This window comes from Medicago sativa, chromosome 4 (genome assembly GCF_051527215.1).
Source record: "Medicago sativa cultivar Bolivia chromosome 4, Bolivia_mono, whole genome shotgun sequence".
In the NCBI taxonomy this organism is placed as follows: domain Eukaryota; kingdom Viridiplantae; phylum Streptophyta; class Magnoliopsida; order Fabales; family Fabaceae; genus Medicago; species Medicago sativa.
The window spans coordinates 80037532-80062358 of NC_140752.1; the positions used below are offsets into that span (position 1 = coordinate 80037532).

Here is a 24827-nt window from a genome sequence, read left to right on the forward strand (position 1 = left end):
ATTTGCTTTTCTAGGTACTCTTTATCAAATTAAATAATACTCTGTCGAAGTCGTCTTTCTTTAGCCAAATATGTACTCGTTGATGCGAAGATGTTGGCAAATTACTCCGAGCCTCCTTTAGTTCTAGTAACCTGGCTGTCTGATCTTAGTAATAAAAAATCATCGACAATATCTGCAAGTACTCTTTAGGCACCTCAACTTTCATTTCTTTAAGGCTTAATTTTTATTTTATTTTCAATTTTTTTTTTGTAACTTATGTAAAAAAAAACAACTGATTTTTATAATTGTATCTAACTGTTTCCAATTCACCGACATCTCTTACTGCATATGTTCTCTCCTTAGTTCGTGAGTTTTTGAAAGATGAGTTGGCTTCCTTGTATAGCTTGAAGTCAATGCAAGTTAAGCTTTAACCGTTCTCATATGGATTATTGATGACATTGAAAATTGTCAAGGTAGAAAAGAATTTAACGCGGGATTTGAACCATCTTCGGCCATGCCTGAAGGAATATTAGATAGCAAATCTAATGGAATACCAGACAATGAGTTCTTAAGCAAAATGTCTAGTATTCCATCATGTATGGCTGTAGATGGTTCAAATCTTTTCTAACTTGAAAATTTTCAATGTCATCGATAATCCATATAAAAGCGGTTTCAACTTTACTTTCAGTTACTTCAAGATATGCTAGGAAGATATTTCAAAAAATATGAAAAAACTTGGTTTCTTGCAATGAAAACAGTTCATGAGTTAACAAAAAAAAAAAAAACTTGAAAAGAAAATAAAAATTAAACCTTACGGCAATGAAAGTTAAGGTCTCTGAAGAGTACTTGCAAACACTATCAATGGTTTAATATTAGGAAGATCAAACAACCAGGTTAGTAGAACCAAATGAGGCTTTGAGTAATTTTCCAACATCTATGCATCAATGATTACATGTTTGATAGGTGAAAAATTGTTTCCACAAAGTATCTGATAAGGAGTACCCAGCAAATATTGTACAAAGACTTGGAGTAGAAGATAGCTCGATTTTGTAAAAGTTGAAAGAGTGATTACGCATTTGTTAAACTAACTAGTGTCTCACTTGATATGCACAATACTTTCACATCTTTCACCGAACAATTATCAATGATCAAATCATTCAACATGTTAATGCTGGTAAACTTAGTGATTTAGGAAACAACGTTCTCCCATAATTATAACGATCTTTAGGGGAAAATGATAGCTTTAGAGATTTAAAGTATGACATGAAGAAATGCAAGGTAGGATATCTCTCGAAAACTTGTTCAGATTTCAGATTAAGCATGCTTTAAGTATTTGGTAATTGTTTATCTTTAATCCTCATTGTTCCTATTGCTTCACAGGCTTTTATTTGAATGGATTCTTTTAAGGAACATTAGACACTTGTATTGTTGATTGGATGTGGGGTGAGGAGTCGTCATAGACACTTGTCTTCCACCTTGACATGTCGATTATCTGCTATGATTATGTCTTTTACATAGAATTCTTTGTTCCTGACTTCCTGTGTTTGATTTCTTATTGAAAACTTATTTATTTATATGTCCAAATGATTATTCTATAATTTGAGATATGGGTAATTTGGATTTGGTGATGGTTATTATGGTGGTACCAAGAAGTTCGCCATTTATGCCCCTAGCAAGGATGCATTCATGCTTGTTGTTGATGTTTGCCAAAAGCAATACAAATTAGAGTTTAACATTACCAATTACCTTGCTCTCCTCACCAATGATTTTCTATTTTTTACTCATAAGCTGCTATAACTTTTCTATAAGGAAAATAATCATATGAACTAATGTGAGTTATGATGAAAGTTTCATTTTAAAAATGACTAGAGTTTAGTATATTCGATAATAGGTTATGCATCTACGTATTACTTCCCACATGAAAAAGTGTTAGATGAAATTATTTGTTTTATTGTGGGAACGGTGATATTGAGATTTCATTTTGGTATTTTAGCAATTTATTTACTTTATTTCAGTGTAGTGCCCTATTCAATTTTTAAATAGATACTTCGCATGGCTTTATCAAATAGATACTTTGGTTGAATTCAGGTGCTACTTGATTTCAATGCAAATTTGTCTTCTTGACATTTCATTATGGAACGGAACACCAATGGACTTAATAGGTATGTCCTTTGTTTTATTTATGCTACAATACCTTATTTTCTTAAGTATCTTCATTGTTCCTTTTAATAGGTATGTCCTTTGAATACAAGCCTCATCTTGAAGATGAGCCATTGTTTTCCTTTCTTCTATTTAAAAAAAAAAAACTTAACCGGCTTAAAAGTAAAATCGGCTTAAAAGGTCTCTAACGTGTTTTAAGTTGATTTTTAAATTAGCAGAAAACATCATGACATATGATTTGGTAGATTTCAAGCTGGTTGTCATGGATCAAAAATGCTTTGATAAGTGGCTTAAAATCTATTTTTGTACTGTACTAAATAAAATACAAGATAATTTGGCAATACAGCCCAATTCCCTCGTCCTAAACAACATATAGAAATGTGGGAGGAGATCATTGTCACATGGAGCAGTGGCGGAACTGGGGGGTGGCAAGGGGGAGCCACCGCCACCCCATCCTAAAAATAAATAAAAAAATTTATATACTGGAATTCCAGATCTGAAAGGAACAACAACGTGAAGAATCATAGACCTTTCTTAAACATTAAGCAGATCAAGCAAATCAACAAATTAATCTTTTGATTTCAACAAGATACAAAGAAAAAGAGGAACTTGGGAAAGAGGACGAGAAAGGATTTGAAGAAGTAACAACATGATGTGATTGTGTTTGAGGAATGAATGGAGGAAGGAAGAAGAAGATTAGTGAACCCTTATGAGACTGAGTCTTTGAGAGTGATACATGAAGAGGTAGGCGGCTGCTTGCTTCTCATGAATGATATAGATTGATAATTTAGGGTTATTTGATAGATTGGGCATTTAGGCTTATGTGAATTAATATTTGGGATGCCGCATGCTTCAAAAAATTTGTTAAGTTTTTATAATGTTTTTTCCTCAAAAATAGTTTTTATAATTTTTTGTGCTTAAAAGAAAATACTTTAGGTTCTTTAAAAATAAATATTAGCTGTTAACATTATAGTAAAAAATACATTTTTTATTAGGAAATTATACTAAAATAATAAAAATATGCTTTTTAATTAACCCCGGTTGAACCCCGGTCTAACCCCGGTTGAACCTCAAACCTTGAACCCATACCTACACCGGTTTAATATCCGGTCCGATTTTGATAAATTTGGTAATGATCGACTTTATATATTATTTTCTCAAACAAAAAAAAATCGACTTTATATATTATGTAGTTTAAATTTTAAATGATTGGTTTTTGGTTTATTACGACTTAAATGTGTTATATGCAATATGATTTATATATTATATTTTAGTTTATTTTGATGGCGGGATGATGGCCACCCCAAACTTTTTTGTCTGGCTCCGCCACTGACATGGAGGATGGGACACCGTCGCATGTGGGGGAGCGAATGGCGTTGGTTAGGGTTTTTTTCTATTCGTAGAGGAAAGATCGAACAATGTGGGTTAATTGGGGTTTTTCACCAAGTTTGACCCGCTTCAGCAAGGCCCAATACAAAATAAGTGGAAAATTGCTCTTCTCCCAACAAGAATTGCTTTCTCCTAAAGAAACTTTCATAGAATACCTCTACGTGACTGACTTAACGTACAACGTAACTTAAGTCACATTGTGTTATGTTATAAAAACAAAACAACAACCATTCTGTCATAGGAATTTCCAAAACTCAAATTGCGATTTTCATCAATCTTAAGCCGATCAACACCGATTACAACCCCAAGATCAAGTAAGTGTTTAATATCCTATTGAACCGGCTTTTAGGATTTGATTTGGATATTAATTTTTAGGATTGTTAATGATGTCTCAATGAATTTTTTGTTGATTAGAGTACAACTGTTTGCATTGTTCGCGTTGATGAAATTAGTTTGTGGTAGAAATTGTTAGATTTTATGTTGATTGAACTGTTTGATAAAATGTCTCAATGAATTTTTTGTTGATTAAAGTGCAACTGTTTGCATTGTTTGCGTTGATGAAATTAGATTGTGGTAGAAATTGTTAGATTTTATGTTGATTGAACTGTTTGATAAAATGTCTCAATGAATTTTTTTGTTGATTAGAGTGCAACTATTTGCATTGTTTGCGTTGATGAAATTAGTTTTGAGTGCAATTGGATTGTTAAACCATTGTTTTTGATTTTTTTTGCATATGTCTGAGAAGAAGGGTGATGCTCAATTGAAAAAAGGAGGGTGAGAAGGATCCAAAACGTGACTTAACTCAACACAACGTGACTTAACTCACGTTGAATGTAACAATGTATCGAACGTTACTTAAGTCATGTTGGTTGTACACCTACGTGAGGCAAGTAACGTAGAGGTATTTTAAGAAGTTTCTTTGGGAGGGAGCAATTCTTGTTGGGAGAATAGCAATTTTCCTTGTAATAAGTTTTTTTTTCTCTTGACAAACATTTATTTAATCGGTTTTTAATTTTTTTCTTAAACAAACAAAATTATGATACCTTTAAAGGTATTTTTTTTAACTCAAATAATATTGAAATTTGGTCTATTTAAAAAAATACAAAAATAAAAACACCTATTAAATGTTTGGAAATAAATGAATAAACCGGTTCATGTATGACTTGTCTAGTGTGAGCCACGTGGATTAAAAACGTAGAAGACTCACCCCTAATGTTTGGAATTTTTTAATATAAGGTGTATTGGCAAAACCCATTTTGTGATTCTTATTAATCTAATAGAATGATTCACCTTAATGTCTCAAGATTCATTCAAAAAGTCTCAATAGTTGTATCACAATTTGGTTCAACTTGGAGGGGTCGGAGAAGTGGTTCTTGGTGTTAATCAAGGATGTGGACAGTCTCATATTTGTAGGAGAGAATGTTGATGTGTTAAGTATGAGTTAGAACTCTCACATTTGATGAAAACTATATGTTAAACTACATATAAGTAATTAAGAAGATTCATATACTTAATGTCTTAAGGTTTTAGTCGAAGATGTGATGTAAAAATTTACTAATACGATTATTTTTAGTTTCAATCTAATGAGTCATACTCTTTTGGAAGTCTCAACATATCCCACCACTTTCATTGGAGCGATTTCCAAAATCGCAAGATCTACCCTACACGAATTTCACATACTTAAAAGAAGCCGTGGAGTGCTAAAATAAATGGTTTTTTTTTTGTCAATTAATTTAGTGGTTTAATTCACAGACTGTGGTAAAGATTTAGGGTTCGAACTCCTAATACTAGGAAGCAGATTTCTTGCTGTAACAGCAGGATGCTGTAAGGCGTGTGAGCCGTCCGATCATAAATAAGTGGTTGAGATCAAAATGTGTGAAAACTAATAGAACAAATCTGAGCCGTTGGATCAATGTTTTATGGCTGAAATTTACCACAGCGTGAAACAGCGTGTTGCAGCTACAGCAGGGAATCCAGGTCCCTAATACCACTGCATATTATTATCCTTATAGCTAGCTATCAAGGAAGTTGTTGTTTAAGCACCTTTTTATAACCAATATAGTTATGCATATGTACACGTGCCATCAAGTCTCTATCTCATCTGTACAGTGGATGTGAGGTATGTGTGATTGCGAGAGGTGGTAACTTGTTTTGTTTACATAAGAAAAGCATGACATCCAAAGTATTGCATTCCCAAACTCCCCCAACCCAACCTTGCTTTCCCATAAAACCAGCCTTCCCATCCTCATTATCGTTTCATGGTCCCCACTGCCACGTGTCTCACGATCCCATCCTTGATTTTCCATGTGTTACAAAACCATCCTCATCCCATCCCTTCTTTTTATCTATCAAACTCAAAGTCATGCATACACTACACACATGCATCCCACTCTACCCATTTTGATTCAAACCTTTTGCTAATAATCCATAGTTTTCAATATCTTTTCTTGCCACTACTTTCCTTAATTTGACAAAAACGATAAGAGCAAAAATGTGAAAGCAAAAGCATAAGAAAGAAACTCTCAAATCATAACCAAAAAAGTTAATTAGTTTTTGTACAACTACAGAATTGAAAATATTGATGAAACATAGAAAATTCATCAATTGATCATCAAATTCTCATCATAAAAAAAATCGATCATGGACAGCACAGATTCATCATCTTGCTCTCCACAGCCCCACCTACCACCAGGGTTCCGATTCCACCCAACAGATGAAGAACTCGTTGTTCACTACCTCAAAAGAAAAGCTGCTTCTGCACCTCTTCCAGTAGCCATCATAGCAGAAATTGATCTCTACAAATTCGACCCATGGGAACTCCCAAGTATGAAACTTTTTCACACCCCATTTCATCTTTTCATCCATTTACTCAAACCCACATCCTAGATTTTATGTTCCTTGTTTTGCATAAGAAATTTTGAACATGTTTTAATCCGAAATATTGTCCTGTTTTTTCTCTGTTTTTTTTTTTTTTTTTTTTTGTTATAGGTAAAGCAAGTTTTGGGGAACAAGAGTGGTACTTTTTCAGCCCAAGGGATAGAAAATACCCAAATGGAGCAAGGCCTAATAGGGCTGCTACTTCTGGGTATTGGAAAGCTACTGGAACTGATAAGCCTATATTAACATCTGATGGGAATCAGAAAGTTGGAGTTAAGAAAGCACTTGTTTTTTATGGAGGGAAGCCACCAAAAGGAGTTAAAACTAATTGGATTATGCATGAGTATAGGCTCATCACTGATCATAATAATCATAATTCTTATAATGCAACTTCAAAAACTCCTCCTCTGCCTTCTGATCATCCTCCAAACAATAACAAGAAGAATTCCCTAAGGGTATGTATATGCACACACATATTTGCATGCCATGTGCATTTGTTTCATGAATTAATAAATAATTGGACATGGACACTTAATTATATCTTTTCTCTCTGTTCCTTTTTTGAATGGTCTAATCTTTAAAGTATAATTTTGTTAATCATATTCACAGCTATGAAACACGGATACAGACACGAAAATGATACTGACACGCTGACACAACTAATAATTTTAGAAAACCAGTGTAATTAAATGTGTTGGGGTCGTGTCGGCGACACGGGACACCTCTAATATGAGGAGGGTCCGTGTTTCATTGCATAGTCATTAAACCATGTTTTTATATTAAAGAAAAATTAACATTTTTTTATTGTATTGGTTTTGGAGCTTGATGATTGGGTTTTGTGCCGAATATACAAGAAAAGCAACAGTAGCACCATGCCAAGGCCACTCTTAATGGATCAATATGATGATCAAACCTATAATATGCAACAAAACTCCAAACATTCATCTTCAAGAAGCACAAGTTATGGACTTGAAAATGATGACAATTTCTTCGATGGAATCTTAGCAAATGATCACGGAATGCAAAATGGTTGTGACACAAACTCAAAGGGTGGTAACAATAATAATGAATCATTATTCCCTATGAAACGTGCACTAAATGCATCATCACAGTTTTGGAATGAAACAGGGTCACCAGGGTCATCTTCTTCAAGCAAACGGTTTCATGGAGATCTTAATAGTAGAATAAGTAGCAATGCTGAGGAAAATAATTCATTTGTTTCACTGCTTAGCCAGCTTCCACCAAACACAACTTTTCATCAAAATTCAATTCTTGGGTCTGTTGGAGATGGTGTAATGAGGCAACAATTTCAACTTCCGGACATAAATTGGAACTAGTTATATGATTGCTAGCTTGGTTAATATGGTTTAGTATGTTAATAATTGATGCATGCTGATCTTACTATTATATATACTTTCTATTTGTAACCATTGATATTATTTATATACACAAAAAGGAAAACAAAGGCCTATATATATTTTGAAGTAATAAATTAACATGATTAAATCTTATATGGGAAGAGTTGGTGTGAAGGACGCGGTTATTTGAAGTTGGCTTGTCAGGTAGTATAAGCTAAGTTGGTATATAATGTGGCTGATTATTGTAGGTATTTTATTAAAAAGAGATTATTCTAAGTTTAAATCTATGTTTTGCTATTTTTACTTAATTTCGATCAGTTTCATTTTAGGGTTTTTTTAATTGCAAATGTTATATTAGTTTTTCGATCAAATTCATCTAAAGGTCCTTTAAGTTTTTTCGTTTTTCCCAAAGTGGTTCTTTAAGTTTCAAAAGCTCCAAACAAGTCCTTTTAGTTTTTGATGCGTTTTAAACAAGTCCTATTGTAGATAGCATAGTTGATAATTGCTTCCTTGAACTCATCATTGGTACCAAATCTGGCTCCTAACACCCACTTAAAATTAGTCATCATTTTAGGCATGGCAAATGGTGGATAATGCTCTTTGTTGCTATCATCTGAATCATCACCATCATCCTCTAAAAGAACTTGTTTGAAACGATTCAAAAATGAAAAGGACTTGTTTGAGACTTTTGAAACTTAAAGGACTTGTTTGAGACTTTTGAAACTTAAAGGACCACTTTAGGAAAAACGAAAAACTTAAAGGACATTTAGATGCATTTGACCTAGTTTTTCTGTCAAATGTTGTTTGAAGACAGGACATCTGACTTTTATTCTTTGACTTAGATCAATTCAGTTATCTAACCTCTCAATTTCATTTTTATTTCATTTTATTAGTTTATGATTTTTTTTGGCCAAATACCTCTTTTGGATTTTTAAGTTTGACAAAAATACCGGATTAATCCTTTCAGTTTTTTAAGTTCAAATATATCATGTAAGTTGTTAATTTAATACACACTTACCCTTTTAAGGACCTATTTGAAAGTTAAAAACTTTAAATAAAAAAAACTTCAAATAAGTGCATTAAATTAACAACTTAAAAACTAATTTGAAACTTAAAAATTTAAAACTTAAAAAACTTAAAAACTAACCCAGTATTTTTGTCAAGCTTAAATGATCAAAAGATGTATTTGGCCTATTTTTTAACCAAATTATTTATGTTTTGAATATAGTGAAAGTTCTTTACACGGAAAAATATTGTAAAAGTTGTCAATATAAAATCTTAATTCTAGTATGTGTTTTTTTCTTATTTTAGTGTTGTAAGAATTTAAGTTTTATTTTAAAGAGAAGGATATGGTTCAAATTATTAATTTTTTGCTATAGCTTTTCAAATTGGTTAATATTTTGGTACATCCTAGTTTGAAGATGTATGATGTGACATTTATGATATGGCCCTCATTTATCCCCGCATCTTCACGTGAATACGATGAACCTTCCGCACAAATTGATCACCACCAAGTCCTCAGACCAACCACCTCCTTCTCTGCCATCAAATCTCCAAAAACAATCACAACTTCTGACCCCTCCTCTTTCTTTCCCTCCTAAAGTTCCACAATATTCTATCCACGGTAAAATCTCCTCAACCTCACAAAAACTCCAAAAAACAATTAAAACATTAACTTCATCGTCGTCGTCTCTTCCAACAAATTTCTTAAACATCTCTTCCATCATAGCGGCAAAACGAATGATCTCTTGTCGTCTCCCTCTTTCTTTCTCTTCGCCCTAATTCTTTAGATTTTGTGGTGGTGTTTTCAAGAACTCCATTTTTGGCATCAAAGAAGTCACAAACAAAGAATGAGCATATCACTACAAGAAAAAAAAAAACTAATTTTTGAGGGACGTATTCAAAAAATTTGAAGGAAAATTCTGAAATTTTGAAATTAAAATTTTCAAGAGTGGGATACCCTAAAAAATCATTGGGGCGGGGGGAATTCAAATTTTGTTTGTTTGACACTTTTGACAAATCATGTGAGCCTACATTTTTGAGGTCACTCCAAGAGCGTTTCTGAGGAGTATAATTCATAAGTGCCAACTTTGTTTGAAACCATGAATGTTACATTTTGTGCCAAATCTTGTCAACTTATGTGATTTACCCCTGAAATGTTTTTTTTTTTTTTTTGAAGAAATTTACCCCTTAAATGTTAGTAGCTGCAAATACCTTAAGGGAAATGATAACTTGTGCCCTCAAGGCACAAGTTAATGATTCAAATATGGAAATAATTCATTGGAATGTGTGCAATGCATTTAATTTTTAACTTTTTAATCAATTAAATGTACAAAATTTTAGAGAATATTTCTTCTTTTAGATTTCTTAACATGTGCCCTAAGGGCACAAGTTAACACTACCCATAACTTAATTAGATAAAGTTGCTTCTTAAGTTGGAAGATTTAAGAAAATAGAAGGAAAGAACGATGAGCAAAGTCGATAAACTCAAATGAACAGGAAAGATGTAGAGCTGAAGCTGACCATCTGATTAAATCGTTTTATTTTAGCTAAGCGAATTTTTTAAATGATTTTATGAATTTTTAAGATTTCAAAGTTATAGATAACCAAAAAAAATAATCAAAGTTATAACATAGTTTTTTATGCTTTAAGTCAAAGGTTGTGAGAATGAATGTAAAAGATAATAAATGATTTGAATGAAGAAAGATAAAATCGATACAAATTTTAATTTTTTTTCATAAAACAAAATTTTAATTTTTTTCCTAAGCAGCATTTCTCCACATATTCTCGTTCATGTTCTTGTGTTTGAACAAGGAATTCATAATTATTGTCTTCGTAAATTGGTAGCACATAATATGATGATTCGATAGTAAGTTTAACGAAAATTCATTAGAATGCCATTTTTTTAGAACAAAGTTATGAAGGGTTGCACAAACCAACACAATTCTACAAATAATATCTTAGAAATACCAACGTTGTCTTAAAATTTCTGAACCACAAAAAATACAAAATAATTTAATAGAAAAAAAAAATGTACTACAAAATATAATAATTTTACCACATTTGAATTAAGAAACCGAGGCTTAACATAAAAAAATTGTACAAAATAAAATTGTAGTTTAACATTAAAGCTTTAATGTAAAATCGATCAAGGGCAATGAGAGGTGATGAATATTAACATAATAATGATATTGATACAATCATTTTGTAACAATTTTCTTATTATCTCTTCTTATTAAAGTATGTGAAAGAGTTATTTAAAAGTTAGTCTAAAATGGCTATATCATTTCTCATGTGACAATAGAAAAGAAAAACAAATTGACATGTGACAATGAAAGAGGGATGATATATATAAAAAATGAGAAAAAGTCTTGGTAGTATAAGAAAGTTTTTTTTTTAGGGAAGGTAGTATAAGAAAGTTGTTAGGTTTTTGTTTGGTAACGAGTGTTTTGTTCATATTTTCAACTTAGAATTCTCACAAAATCCACTCCTCAAAAGATTGTGTTTATTTATATATTTATTATAGATCTTGATTTAACACCACAATTTTATTTTATTGGACAAAAAAATATTTAAAATTTCAATAAATTTAGAGGGATAAACCCTCAAGAAATAAATTTAGAGAGTTGCTTTCATCTCTCCCTACCTATTTTTAAAACCAATTCCAAAAACCATGCATCAGCAGGAAATTAGCTTTTAACAATAGGTAAGAAAAAGAAGAAAGCAGCTAATAAATTTAATTAATTTACTGTTATGACATCAACACTGTTATGACATCAACATATATCATATATAGTGTACAGTTTACCAAGAGGTATATGCTTCAAACTCATGTTTGCTTTGCCTTTTTTATATTCAACATCATTTGCTATGTTTCTCTCTTGACGCTCCGATGTGGGACATAATGCATTGCGGTGATACAAATTGTTTTATCCATTAGTACAGCATACTATGTGAGAATCTACATCCTTGTTCTTTTATTTCGAACTTCAACTTACAGGGAAAATCAATATGGTCAATTAATTAATGAGCACTTAACCACTAGGATTTGGGTCATTTTCATTTCATTTTCCCTTAGTTACAGAATGAAGTTTTAAAATGGATGATTGTTGAACTTGAACCCACTTACTTACTAGTTTCCAGGAGAAACCTATGTTCACTTTTCACCTTTTTCTTCCATTTACCTTCTTTCTTTGATCTCCTCTTGAATTTATTTTCCTTGGTGCAATATATATATATATATATACACACACACACACAGGGGCGACAGCACCCCCCAGCTAGCCTGGGCTAGTGCCCGGGTTCTGCCTCTACATTGCTTCCTAAAAGCCCAATCCAATAGCCCAATTCCTATTTATTTATTGTTTTTAAAAAAGGGCAAAGTTGTGTTATTTTTAAGGAAAATGCTAGATGTTTCAGCTGAAGTACATGTTTGGTTCACGTTGTTTGGCTCTCCTTCACCCTTTCGCCGTCGCCGCAAGTTTGCATCATCAGAATTGATTTTCAATGAAGCTGCAATTCCTAGCTTCTACAAATCAATTTTCACAACCGTAGGTTTGTTTTCCCCCAATTTCTCCTTTTTACCCTTGATTCTTGCTTATCTGAATCCTAATCTCCTATAAAAAAATTAAAGACAAAGCTGTTTATTTCACCCATATCATAACTTCATTAAACTCTAATTCCTTTCATCATATTTAATTTTACAGATCAAAATCAATCGGTTCACCTACCTCAAAACTTCTTTATATATGTTGCCTCATCTCTCACCCTTTTCATTCTCTCAAGCACGCAAGAAAAGGAAATTAAGCAAAGTTCCAAATAGCAGCAGTGTTGGATAGCTCAAGGTAAGCTCAAATTCTCCTCTTTTATCCATTAATTCAGTTATGATAACAATGCATTTGATGTGTTTGATAAAATGAATGAATGAATAAATATTGTTTTTCTTTGTTTTCCTTTGTTTTCCTTAAACTTAATTATGATTGCTTCTTTGTTTTGCTTTTAAAATGATAATGATATTGATAATGATAATGATAATGATATTGCTTTTAAAATGCATTTATGATTGTTTCGATTATTGTTATGTTTCTTATGATTTCATATGTTTCAAAGCATGTTTTAGATTGTGTGACATTCAAGATAGCTCCTAATATAGTAAATTAGCGTATATTCCCTACATGTATTTTTATTTGGATACTGTGTGATTAACAAGTTATGTTAATCTTTCCCTAAAAAAAAAAGTTATGTTAATCTTATAATTTTATTGTCAATTAATAAAAAAAAAGGATGAAAAAACTAAATAAAAGTAGCATAAGGTAGTTAGTCCGTGTATAGAAGTAGCATAAGGTGGTTAGACCGAATGGAAGATAGTCCAATAATCCGAGGTAAAATTTGCGATAAAATTTTCGCCCAGGCTCTATATAAATCCTGGCTTCGCCACTGTGTGTGTGTGTGTGTGTGTGTGTGTGTGTGTGTGTGTGTATGGGTTATGATAGAAGACACCTTTTATGAAGGTGTCTTTTATCAAGTTACTCTATGAGCATTTGCGAAAAGACACCAACTTACTTTTATGAAGGTGTCTTTTAGCAAAGTTATAACTAAAAAGTGAAAATCACACCCTAAGGTGTGACTTGTTAAAAGACACCACCAAAGGGTGGCTTGTAACAAAACCTTAATGTTTAACTAAAAGCAGTTTTTGCTGTTTTATATGAAATGACATATTGACAATGCATTAGGCTTCTGAAGAGTAAAATAGCGTAAGGAAAATGCTATTTATCTAAAAAAATAGCATCAAGAATTTTTCAAGACACATGTGGCAAGTTTTAATTGCATGATTTATTTGTTCACTTCCTATTTTTCAGCCACACCTCCTTGAATTGTGGCAAATAGTGCATTGTGATTGGTTGCTTTTTATTCTTGAAGAATTCTTGATGTTTTTTTTTTCTAGAGATATAGCATTGCTCATAGCATAATGCTTTGGTAGGCCTTGAGCAATAACTCTTTATTCGTTATCTTGGAATACTTGCCATATTGACATGATTAGGCTATTAGCTAATGTTATGTAATAGCAAAATTTTCATATGGGGTATTTTTTTTTTTTTTTGGTACAATCACATGTACCCAATATGATTAGTTATTCGAATTATTTTTTAGAAGGAAGTGATTCTCTAATTAGAAAAGAGGTGGAAAATGCAAGTGAGTTGTTTGGTTTGAAACAGGAAACTGCGTCCTCTGCTCCTCTAAATGTTGCAAATGTAAGCCCTTGATATTCTTCATACCACCCACTAACCTGTTTTTTAAGGAGGATCATATCATTAAAAAGATAGTAAAAGACTTGTGATACATGTAAGTGAATTCCAAACTTCTACAAAGGTTAGCCCCCTATAATTGCTCACAAATTCTAAAAATAAACAGGAAAAAATATTGTTTGGTGGTTACGAATCAAATGGTTTGAGTATTTGAAAGGGCCAAAAGAGCGAAATTCAATTCCATTTTTCCCTTTTAAATTTAAAAAATACAAACAAAAATTGTCATCGATCTTTAAGGAATAAATTCCTCATTTATTTATAATCACTAATGATTTATTATAATTAATCATAAATTCCGTGAAATTATGAAAAATATGAGTTTAACCGAGATTAATTCAGTAATTTTGGTCGTCATTAGCATTAATAGATTAGCAGTATATGTGGAATCCATTTTTTTACTTATAAATAAAAAATACAAACAAAATTTGTTATTGATTTTTAAGACATAAGTTTCTGATTTAGTTATGTTTTTAATAATTATTTAATTGTAATAGACCATTAACCAAGGTTAATTTAAGAATTTTGATGGATAGTTTTACTTTAAGAAAAATGTTAAAGAATGTCATGGACACTAGTTAAAGAAACTAATATAAAAATATTTTATTAGAAGGTGGTGAAAAATGAAAAATTCACATGTTACTAGAAAAAATACGCTTCTTCTCAAGCAAATACACATGTTACTCAAGAAATTCACTCACGTAAAATTAGAATTAATATATTGGGTCTTGTTTGTTGGAACAAAATATGTTTAACAATGAACCTTAAAAAGTTTTGATGATAACAAGGTATTAAAAATTGTAAATTGGACTAGCTAATATTTGTTCAAGTGTACAGGACCAAAGTTAAAAATTTACATCATTAATTGGTTCTGAATGAGCAAATGAAGAGCAGAAGAAAATGAAGCTTAGATGATTCTGAAGGCAATACGCTCCTGAAAGTAAAAGCGCTCCTGAAGTCAAGCTGCTCCTGAAGAAGTAGTGCTCCTGAAGAATAGTGCTCCTGAAGACAAGAGGTCCAGAAGCCACATCATCAGAAGCTGCATCATCAGAAGTTGGAGAAGCTGCACCATCAGAAGCTGCAGAAGCTGTTTCATCAGAAGCTGTATCATCAGAAGCTGCCTCATCAGAAGTCATTTCACCAGAAGCTGAAGATCAACTGGATTTGCAAAAGATTCAAAGATTGAAGAATCTACATTGCAAAAGCTGTCTATTGGATTCGAAAACACAGCAGAAAATTAGTGGAACATTGCAACGGTCATTTCAAAGGTGTTTGAAGGCATGTGCTTGCCATTTGGACGAAAGCGTTGACATTGTACTTTGTACGAATTGTACAACCACGTTCTCCACTACTCTGTTTTGTGTCCACGCTACAAGACAAGAAAACAGCTCCAGAATACGGCTTCGCCTGCATAGATGTTCCTTTGGATAAGGAATGGATTTCAAATTGGTTCTTCATAGGACAACAACCAAATCAGGCAAAATATCATTGGTGAAAGATCAAGCTTCAACAACGACTCTTTGGTGTGCTGGCAATTTCACAACGTCTCTTTCACACCTCTATATAAAGGAGTGAAGACCTAGAGATTTGGAAATGCAAGAACGCTGAACGAAAGACTCACAACATTTTTACTAGTGCCAAACCTCTGCTGAAATTGTTCTGCATTCACTTAGAATTTATGTGTCTTAAAGTCATATCTTAGAAATTCTTAAGTCCATTGAGTCTGTATCTGATTTGTATTGTGAGCACCTCTGATTGTATATCAAGTGTTCAACCTTAAACAATTTTCTGTGTAATTTTGTTTAGTTAGGAAGTCTCTTGCAATTGTGCTTGAGCAGGAAGTCTCTTGATTGTGTTCTTGAGCAAAGGAAGTCTCTAGCTTGTGTGCTTGAGCAAAGGAAGTCTTTTGCTTGTGTGCTTGGGCAATTGTAATCAGATATTACTCTTAGTGAAATCTCCTTGGAAGTGCAAGGGGGACTGGACTACTTCCGGATTGTGGAAGGAACCAGTATAATTGCTTTGTGTCGTTCTTCTTCTCTCTCTCTGTTTTATTCCGCTGCATTTAGATTCTGATTATCACTTCAGAAGCTGTCTCGATTAGCTTCTGATCAGTGTGTTCAGTTTTTAGGAGAAACGAAGAATTTTTCAAAAACACAATTCAACCCCCCTTCTTGTGTTTTTCTCACCTTCAATTGGTATCTAGAGCCTTGGTCTGTTGTGTAACACTTAACCGTGCAATAGTCAAAGATCTGAGAAAAACATGTATATTCCTCCTCCTACTGGTTCTGGTGATACTAGCTATAAAAATGTCTCACATGATTATAGTGATAGTAAGAAAACCAGTGTTGGAAAAGTTCCAAAGTTCAATGGAGATGCTGAAGAGTTCTCTTGGTGGAAGACCAACTTTTACAGTTACATCATGAGCCTAGATGAAGAATTATGGGATATTCTGGAAGATGGTGTTGGTGATTTAGTCCTTGATGAAGAAGGAGCTGCTGTGGATAGAAAGAAACATACTCCAGAACTGAGGAAACTCTACAAGAAGCATCATATTATTAGAGGAGCTCTTGTCACTGCCATACCCAAAGCAAAGTACATGAAGATGAGTGACAAATCCACTGTTAAAGCTATGTTTGCTTCTCTCTGTTCAAATTATGAAGGGAGCAAGAAGGTCAAAGAAGCAAAGGCTCTCCTGCTGGTACATCAGTATGAGTTATTCAAGATGAAGGATGATGAAACTATTGAGGAGATGTACTCAAGGTTTCAAACCTTAGTTTCTGGGCTACAGATTCTAAAGAAGAGCTATGTTGCTTCTGATCATGTAAGCAAGATACTCAGAAGCTTACCTGCCAGATGGAGACCGAAGGTGACTGCCATTGAGGAAGCTAAAGATTTAAACACTTTAAGTGTCGAAGATCTTGTTAGTTCTCTCAAAGTTCATGAGTTAAGTCTTAATGAACATGAGTCTACTAAGAAGAGTAAATCAATAGCTCTTCCATCCAAAGGCAAGTCATCAAAAGCTCTCAAAGTGGTTGAATCTGAAGAGGAAGAACAGTCAAGTTCAGATTCTGAACCAGATGCTGCTGAAATGGCCATGCTCTCAAACAGACTTCAATATCTGGCCAAGAAGAACAGAAAGTTTCTCGCCAAAAGGGGTAACTCCAGAAGCTCAAGGAAAGAAGATCAGAAGGGATGCTTCAACTGTAAGAAGCCGGGACACTTCATTGCTGAATGCCCTGATCTTCAAAGAGAAAAGTCAAAGGACAAGTCAAAGAGGTCTACATTCAAACCAAGCAAATTCAAGAAGCAGATTAAGCAGAGTTTAATGGCAACCTGGGATGATTTGAGTAGTGAATCTGGATCTGATAAAGAGGAAGCTGATGAAGATGCAAAGGTAGCTGTTGGGTTGGTAGCAACAGCAACTTCAGAAGCTGGATCAGATTCAGACTCAGAAGATGAAAACGAGGTATATTCCAAAATTCCCAGAGATGAACTTGTTGAGTCACTTAAAGAACTTCTTACACATTTTGAAGTAAGAACCAATGAGTTGAAGGATTTAAAAGAAAAATATGCTGATTTGGTACAACAGCAAAAATCAACTCTATTGGATCTGAAAGCTTCTGAACAAGGACTTAGGGGCTTTGACTTCATGTGTAAAACATATGAAGATCAGCTCAGGTTCTTATGTCAGAAGCTACAAGAAAAGTGTAATGAAAAACCTTTAAGTAATCACGAAATTGCTCTTGAAGATTTTATTATATCTGGCATTGACAGAAGCAGAGTAGCTTCTATGATTTATAGCATTTACAAGAACAATGGCAGAGGAATTGGTTTTTCAGAAGTGAAACTTGAGAAAACCAATCTAAAGTCTTGTTGTGAATGCATCAAGGAAGGTCTGAAAACATTCTTTGTACCAGAAGGGGCTGAGTTGGAAACTGTTGTTCAATCAGAACCTGAAGCTTCTAGTTCTAAGGCTAAGATTACTTCAAAGCCAAAGAACTCTAAGTCAAAGGCTATGATCAAATCTGATTCCAAGATTTCAAAGGTTAGGATCCTGAAAAGATCAGAACCTATTCCTCAGAGTCTGGTGAAACCAAAATCTGGGGTTCTGAAGTCTAAATTTCAGAAGAAGTCAGTTACTGCTTCTGAAGTACCAAAACCTAAGGTGATGGTTAATCAGAAGCAACCCAACTCACAGCACAAGGTACAAGAAGTGAAGAGTAAAGCCTTAAGTACTAACCTTACAGGACCCATAGGACAATGGGTACCTAAATCTAAAAATGTCAATGATGCATGTATGTCTAAGAGCAGTGCCAAAGCAAAGATCATGGTACCTAGACAGCGGTTGCTCAAGACACATGACAGGAGACAAGTCCATGTTCCTCAGCCTAACAATGAAAGAGGGAGGAAATGTGAAATTTGGAGGCAACCAGTCAGGCAAGATAATAGGTACAGGAACTATTGGTAATTCCTCTACCTCAATAAATAATGTATGGTTGGTAGATGGTCTTGAACATAACCTTTTGAGCATTAGTCAATTTTGTGATAATGGTTATGATGTGCTTTTTGAAAAACCCAACTGTACAGTAATCAACAAGGAAGACAAATCCATTGTGTTCAAGGGAAAGAGAATTGACAATGTCCATAAAATCAATTTTTTTGAACTGGCTGATCAGAAGGTGATTTGCCTACTATCAGTGAATGATAAGAAATGGATGTGGCACAGAAGGTTGGGACATGCTAACTGGAGGTTAATCTCTAAGCTTAGTAAGTTACAACTTGTGAAAGGGCTACCAGACATTGACTATCATTCAGATGCACTCTGTGGTGCATGTCAGAGAGGGAAAATTGTGAAATCATCTTTTAAAACCAAAGACATCGTTTCAACCTCAAGACCTTTAGAATTACTCCATATTGATTTATTTGGACCAGTGAGTACTGCATCCTTATATGGAAGTAAATATGGATTAGTCATTGTTGATGATTACAGCAGATGGACTTGGGTGAAATTCATAAAGAGTAAAGATGTTGCGTGTGATGTATTCAGTAGCTTCTGCACTCAAATTCAATCTGAAAAAGAATCAAAAATTTTGAAAGTCAGAAGTGATCATGGTGGAGAATTTGATAATGAGCCATTTGAAATTTTTTGTGAAAAACATGGAATTTTCCATGAATTCTCTTCTCCTGGAACACCACAACAAAATGGGGTTGTAGAGAGAAAGAATAGAACTTTACAAGAAATGGCCAGAACCATGATTCATGAAAACAATTTGCCAAAACATTTTTGGGCAGAAGCAGTGAATACAGCATGCTATGTTCAAAACAGGATCTATATTAGACCTATTTTGGAGAAAACAGCATATGAACTCTTTAAAGGAAGAAAACTCAATATCTCTTACTTTCATCAATTTGGATGTACATGTTACATTCTGAACAACAAGCTCTACCTAAAGAAATTTGATGCCAAGGCCCAAAGAGGAATCTTTTTAGGTTACTCTGAAAGGTCAAAGGCATACAGAGTGTATAATTCAGAAACACTCTGTGTTGAAGAATCTATGCACGTTAAATTTGATGACAAGGAGCTTGAAGATAAAACTTCAAAGCAAGGTGAAAGTTTTGCAGAGATACAGGTTCCTGAAGCTACTCCAGAACCTGATCAGATAGCTGAGTCTGAAGATAGTCCAGAAGCTGAACCCACATCAGAAGCGCAAGATGAAGCTGCTTCTGATGAAGCACAATATGGCTCACATCAAGCAGATCCTCCCAGAAACACATTCAAACACAAGTCTTCACATCCTGAGGAGCTAATCATTGGAAACAAAGATAGTCCAAGAAGAACAAGATCACATTTCAGACAAGTGGAGTCAATGATCGGACTAATCTCAATGATTGAACCTACAACAGTTGATGAAGCACTTTCAGATGATGGATGGATCCTAGCTATGCAAGAAGAGTTGAATCAATTTCAAAGAAATGATGTGTGGGATCTGGTACCCAAACCTCAGCACAAGAACATTATTGGAACAAAATGGGTATTCAGAAACAAGCTGAATGAGCAAGGTGAAGTAACAAGAAACAAAGCCAGGCTTGTTGCACAAGGGTATAGTCAACAAGAAGGCATTGATTACACTGAAACGTTTGCTCCAGTTGCAAGATTGGAAGCAATCAGGTTACTTCTTTCCTATGCAGTTAATCATGGCATAATATTATATCAAATGGATGTCAAGAGTGCATTTCTAAATGGTGTCATAGAAGAAGAAGTGTTTGTCAAGCAACCTCCTGGATTTGAGGATATTAAATATCCTGACCATGTTTTTAAACTGAAGAAATCACTATATGGCTTGAAACAAGCTCCCAGAGCTTGGTATGATAGACTAAGTAATTTCTTAATCAAGAATGATTTTAAAAGAGGACAGGTTGATACTACACTCTTCAGAAGGACCCTTGGGAAAGATATTCTTGTTGTGCAAATATATGTTGATGATATAATATTTGGTTCTACTAATGCATCTCTTTGCAAGGAATTTTCTGTGTTAATGCAGGATGAATTTGAAATGAGCATGATGAGAGAGCTGAAGTTCTTCCTTGGCATTCAAATCAATCAATGCAAAGAAGGAGTCTATGTTCATCAATCAAAGTACACAAAGGAGCTTCTGAAGAAGTTCAAACTTGAAGATTGTAAAGTGATGAACACTCCAATGCACCCTACGTGCACCTTAAGCAAAGAAGATGAAGGAGCTAAAGTAGATCAGAAGCTGTATAGAGGTATGATTGGTTCTTTGTTATACCTCACTGCATCTAGGCCAGATATTTTATTCAGTGTATGCTTGTGTGCAAGATTCCAATCAGATCCTAGAGAATCTCATATGACTGCTGTCAAGAGAATCTTCAGGTATTTGAAAGGAACAACTAATCTTGGACTCCTTTATAGGAAATCCTTAGATTATAAGCTAGTTGGATTCTGTGATGCTGATTATGCTGGTGATAGGATTGAAAGAAAGTCAACCAGTGGCAATTGTCAATTTCTGGGTGATAATCTTATATCCTGGGCTAGCAAAAGACAAACAACTATTGCTATGTCTACAGCAGAAGCAGAATACATTTCAGCTGCAAGTTGTTGTACACAACTACTTTGGATGAAACATCAGTTGGAAGACTATCAGATAACTGCTAACAGTATTCCCATTTATTGTGATAATACTGCTGCTATTTGTTTGTCTAAAAATCCAATTTTGCATTCAAGAGCTAAGCACATTGAAATCAAACACCATTTTATCAGAGATTATGTTCAAAAAGGAATTTTAGATATACAATTCATTGATACTGAAAATCAATGGGCTGATATATTTACTAAGCCTTTAACTGTTGAAAGATTTGATTTTATAAAGAAAAATTTGAACATGCATTACGTGTCTGATTAGATGTTTGCTTGCTCATGAATAGGATTTTAGGTTCTGAAGTTAGTTCAGAAGCAGTAGTCCATCAGAAGCTCTTTATTGAGGTTCTGAGGAAAACTCGCTTCTGATGATGACGTCAGCATCTGAAGTCCAGAAGCTGGATTTATTGCTTTCAAATAGTTGAATTAGTGGAAACGTTGGGAGTTACTTTTTTAAAAGTAACTTCTGGCCCACTAACTTGGTAGTTACTCTGAACTTCTTACGTGGCCTGTATGTGTTGGTGTATAACTAAAAGGGCAATGATGATTTAATAGCTTTGAAAGTACTTTTCACGCGCCCCCAATTTTGTCATTAATGTTATGTTTGTTTGTCTCTTTTGAATTGCAAACGTTTTACTTTTAACACTTTGTCAATTCACACACTACTCACTCACAACAAACACATTTTGCTCTCAAACCTCTTGCGAAGTAAGCGCAAAAACCTTAGAACCCTAAATTCTCTAAATCTTCTTCAATCATCATCAAATGGCATCATCAAGTTCTAAAGTTTCAGAATCTACTTCAAGCAAGCAAGGCGCAACAGAATCTGGGTCAGTCTACAAAGAAAAGACTATGGATATTCCATGGAAATCCTTAATCGTCCAAGTAGAATCGCCAGTGGACTTCACTTCACTCAAGAAGTACGAAGTGGACATGGAAGGTTATGTAGAAACTCAGAAACTGTTCGGTTACTTCAAGATGCTAAATGGGCCAACGTATGTGAACTTGGTCAAAGATTTCTGGTTAAGGGCTGAAATCGTCAATGGAAAGCCTGTGAAGGTAGCAGGTAAACAAGCTGGGTCGAAGAAAGGAAAGAAGGAGATTGAGTTGAATCCCACTTCCTTCAGTAGCCTTGAGATAAGATCTGAAGTGATGGGTATTCCCGTAATCATCACAGAGGAGACAATTGCTAAAGCTTGTAGAATGAATGCAGAAGGAAGGTTTCAAGAAATAGTTAAGAAGGATGATGTCCTGCTGCAAAACTACTACAACACTCTTCTGGGTGGTAACAAAGATGCTAAGCCTTCTGAAATGGAGATTCACAACAGAATGTTGGTGAAATTCAGTAACGATTGCTACTTTCAAAGAGCAGGTGGGTCTGATCAACCCAACAACCAACAGAAGCTAGCAATTTACTTCATGACCAATCTGGAAAAGATAAACTTCCCAAGATATGTATTGGATCATCTCTGCTGGGCTATTAATGAAGGCACAGTCAAAGGAAGGAAACAAGTGCCCTATGGAAGATTGCTCTCTGAGATCTTTTATCAAGGGAGAGTGCTGGATTTATTGAGAAGGACAAGAGATGCTTCTGATAAATGCTTCGAAGTTTCTACTGCAGAGAAGACTATCAGTAGCAAGACATTGCATTCTATGCACATATTCAAGACAGCCCCTAAAGATGAGAAGTGGTTGGAGATGACCACAGAAGAATCTGAGATTATCAGGGACTTTCCTTCCATTGTTAAGGAAAGTAATCCTGAACACTTAGCTAAATTAGTAGCTGAGTACGTCTTGGAGGAAGATGCGAGTTCTCAGGAGGAAGCTGCTCTTGCTAAAGGGAAAGGCAAGAAGGCTAAGGCAGTTGCTGTGTCAGAAGCTGCTGTTTCTGATGCACCTAAAGGAAAGAGAGCCAGAACTAGTTCAGAATCTGATGCTGCTCCTACTAAAGGAAAGATGGCCAGAACTAGTACTGAGTCAGAAGCTGCTGTTGCTAAAACTGAAAAGCAAAAAGTTGCTAAGTCTGAAGCTAAATCTGTTTCTGTCAAGGATAAAGGAAAGATGCAGAAGGTTGGTGCTGCTTCTATTCCTCAGAAAAGAAGAAAAGGTAAGGCAGATCTGGTAATCACCAAAGAGCAGCTGGAGGAAGCTCTTGAAGAAATAGAGAAAGAAGAGGCTGAGCCCAAGCTGAAGAAAAAGAAGGCTCCCCTTCAACTTGTGAGTCCTATGGTTGAGATGACTCCAAGAATGAAAAGGATGGCAGATGAACGTGCTTCTGATATTTCATCAAGCAAAAAGGAACTAAAAGCACAATACATTCAACAAAGAGATGGCAAGCTCAAGAATTTGGGTATGGAAGACTGTGATAGGTTCTTCAAAGAGAAATTGGCCGAAGTAAGAACAATTGCTGGTAAGACTGATGAAGACAACGAGGAAGAAGAAATGATGATCATTTTTGAAGATGCTCCAGAAGATGGAACTTCAGAAGCAGTAGGTAACTCAGCAATGTTATCTAAGGTACCTCAAGTTTCTCACACATCCTCTATTCCTTCTGAAGACACTTCCTTTCTAGATCACCTAGAAAGTCATTATCTAGGTGAACTACCCCAATTTATCTTTAACTCCACCTCACAAAAAGCCTCTGAAATGACTTCAGAAGCAACCGCTTCTGATAACGTTGTTTCAGAAGACCCCCCACAACAAAAACCTTCATCAGACAAAGCCTTTTCACCCCCTCAATCCTCACCCCCTACAACTTCATCACCCCCACAACAACAACCAATTGTTCCTGAACTATCTGTTCCTGAACAAGTCACTCCTCAAAAGACCGTTCCTGAACATTCTGTTCCTGAACAACCAGTTACTAAACCCACTCCTGAACCTGAACCTGAAACTGCCGCTCCTGAACACATTGTTCCTGAGCTAACCTCTGAGGATGATCAAAATGATCATGCCTCTGATATGGTAGTTGACCCCACTCCTGACCAACCATCAACCAGCCAATCCGTAACTACAAATGACCAATCATCACCAAACCTACCAATTATTCCCTTAGCCCCTCCAAAACCCTCTAAACAACCTTCACCTCCCACCATATACCTGGATTCTCAAGTTCTAAAGGATGTGTGGGAAGATATTGCTTCTGAAGTTCTCAGACTGATAGCAAGTAGAAATGACCTGGGTCATACAATAAGCTATCAGAAGCAATGGAGAAGGATCAAGGAAAGGGTCGTCAACCTAATTTCAGCGCTGCATGATTTCTGTATTGAGGCTCAAGAGCAAGCCAAACAGAAGCTGGAAGATTGGTTGAATGGCATAGAAGAGAATACTGGAGATGTTGAAATTCTTGGTACTTGGGTGAAGAATCCACTCAGTATCAGAGGCAGAGCACCTGATGAATTCCTGCCTAAGGAGCTGCATCTGAGTATTCCTTCTGAGATCCTAGAGAAGTTTGATGCACCTAACCTGGCTCTAGCTCAGGAGAACAAGGTGCTCAAAGAAGAAAATGAGAGGTTGGAAATAGTGCTAATAGAGCAGAAGCTGAAGATATCAAAATTGGAAGCTGACATGCAAGAAGCCAAGATTAGAGAAGACAACTACAGAAAA

General features: G+C 34.7%; 1 protein-coding gene across 1 annotated transcript; it reads left to right on the forward strand.

The window, feature by feature from the left end:
- Positions 1–5717: 5717 nt before the first annotated feature.
- On the forward strand, positions 5718–7916 carry LOC146932418 (NAC transcription factor 25-like). Its single transcript, XM_085704074.1, has 3 exons — positions 5718–6352; positions 6517–6860; positions 7227–7916. The coding sequence occupies exons 1-3, from the start codon at positions 6169–6171 to the stop codon at positions 7740–7742; spliced, it is 1044 nt and encodes a 347-aa protein (XP_085560200.1). The 5' UTR covers positions 5718–6168; the 3' UTR covers positions 7743–7916.
- Positions 7917–24827: the final 16911 nt, after the last annotated feature.

Coding starts and splice junctions, on each gene's coding strand:
- LOC146932418 (XM_085704074.1), top strand. CDS start 6,169: ATGGACAGCACAGATTCATCATCTTGCTCTCCACAGCCCCACCTACCA. Junction 6,353..6,516: donor CGACCCATGGGAACTCCCAA/GTATGAAACTTT, acceptor TTTTTGTTATAG/GTAAAGCAAGTTTTGGGGAA. Junction 6,861..7,226: donor ACAAGAAGAATTCCCTAAGG/GTATGTATATGC, acceptor TTGGTTTTGGAG/CTTGATGATTGGGTTTTGTG.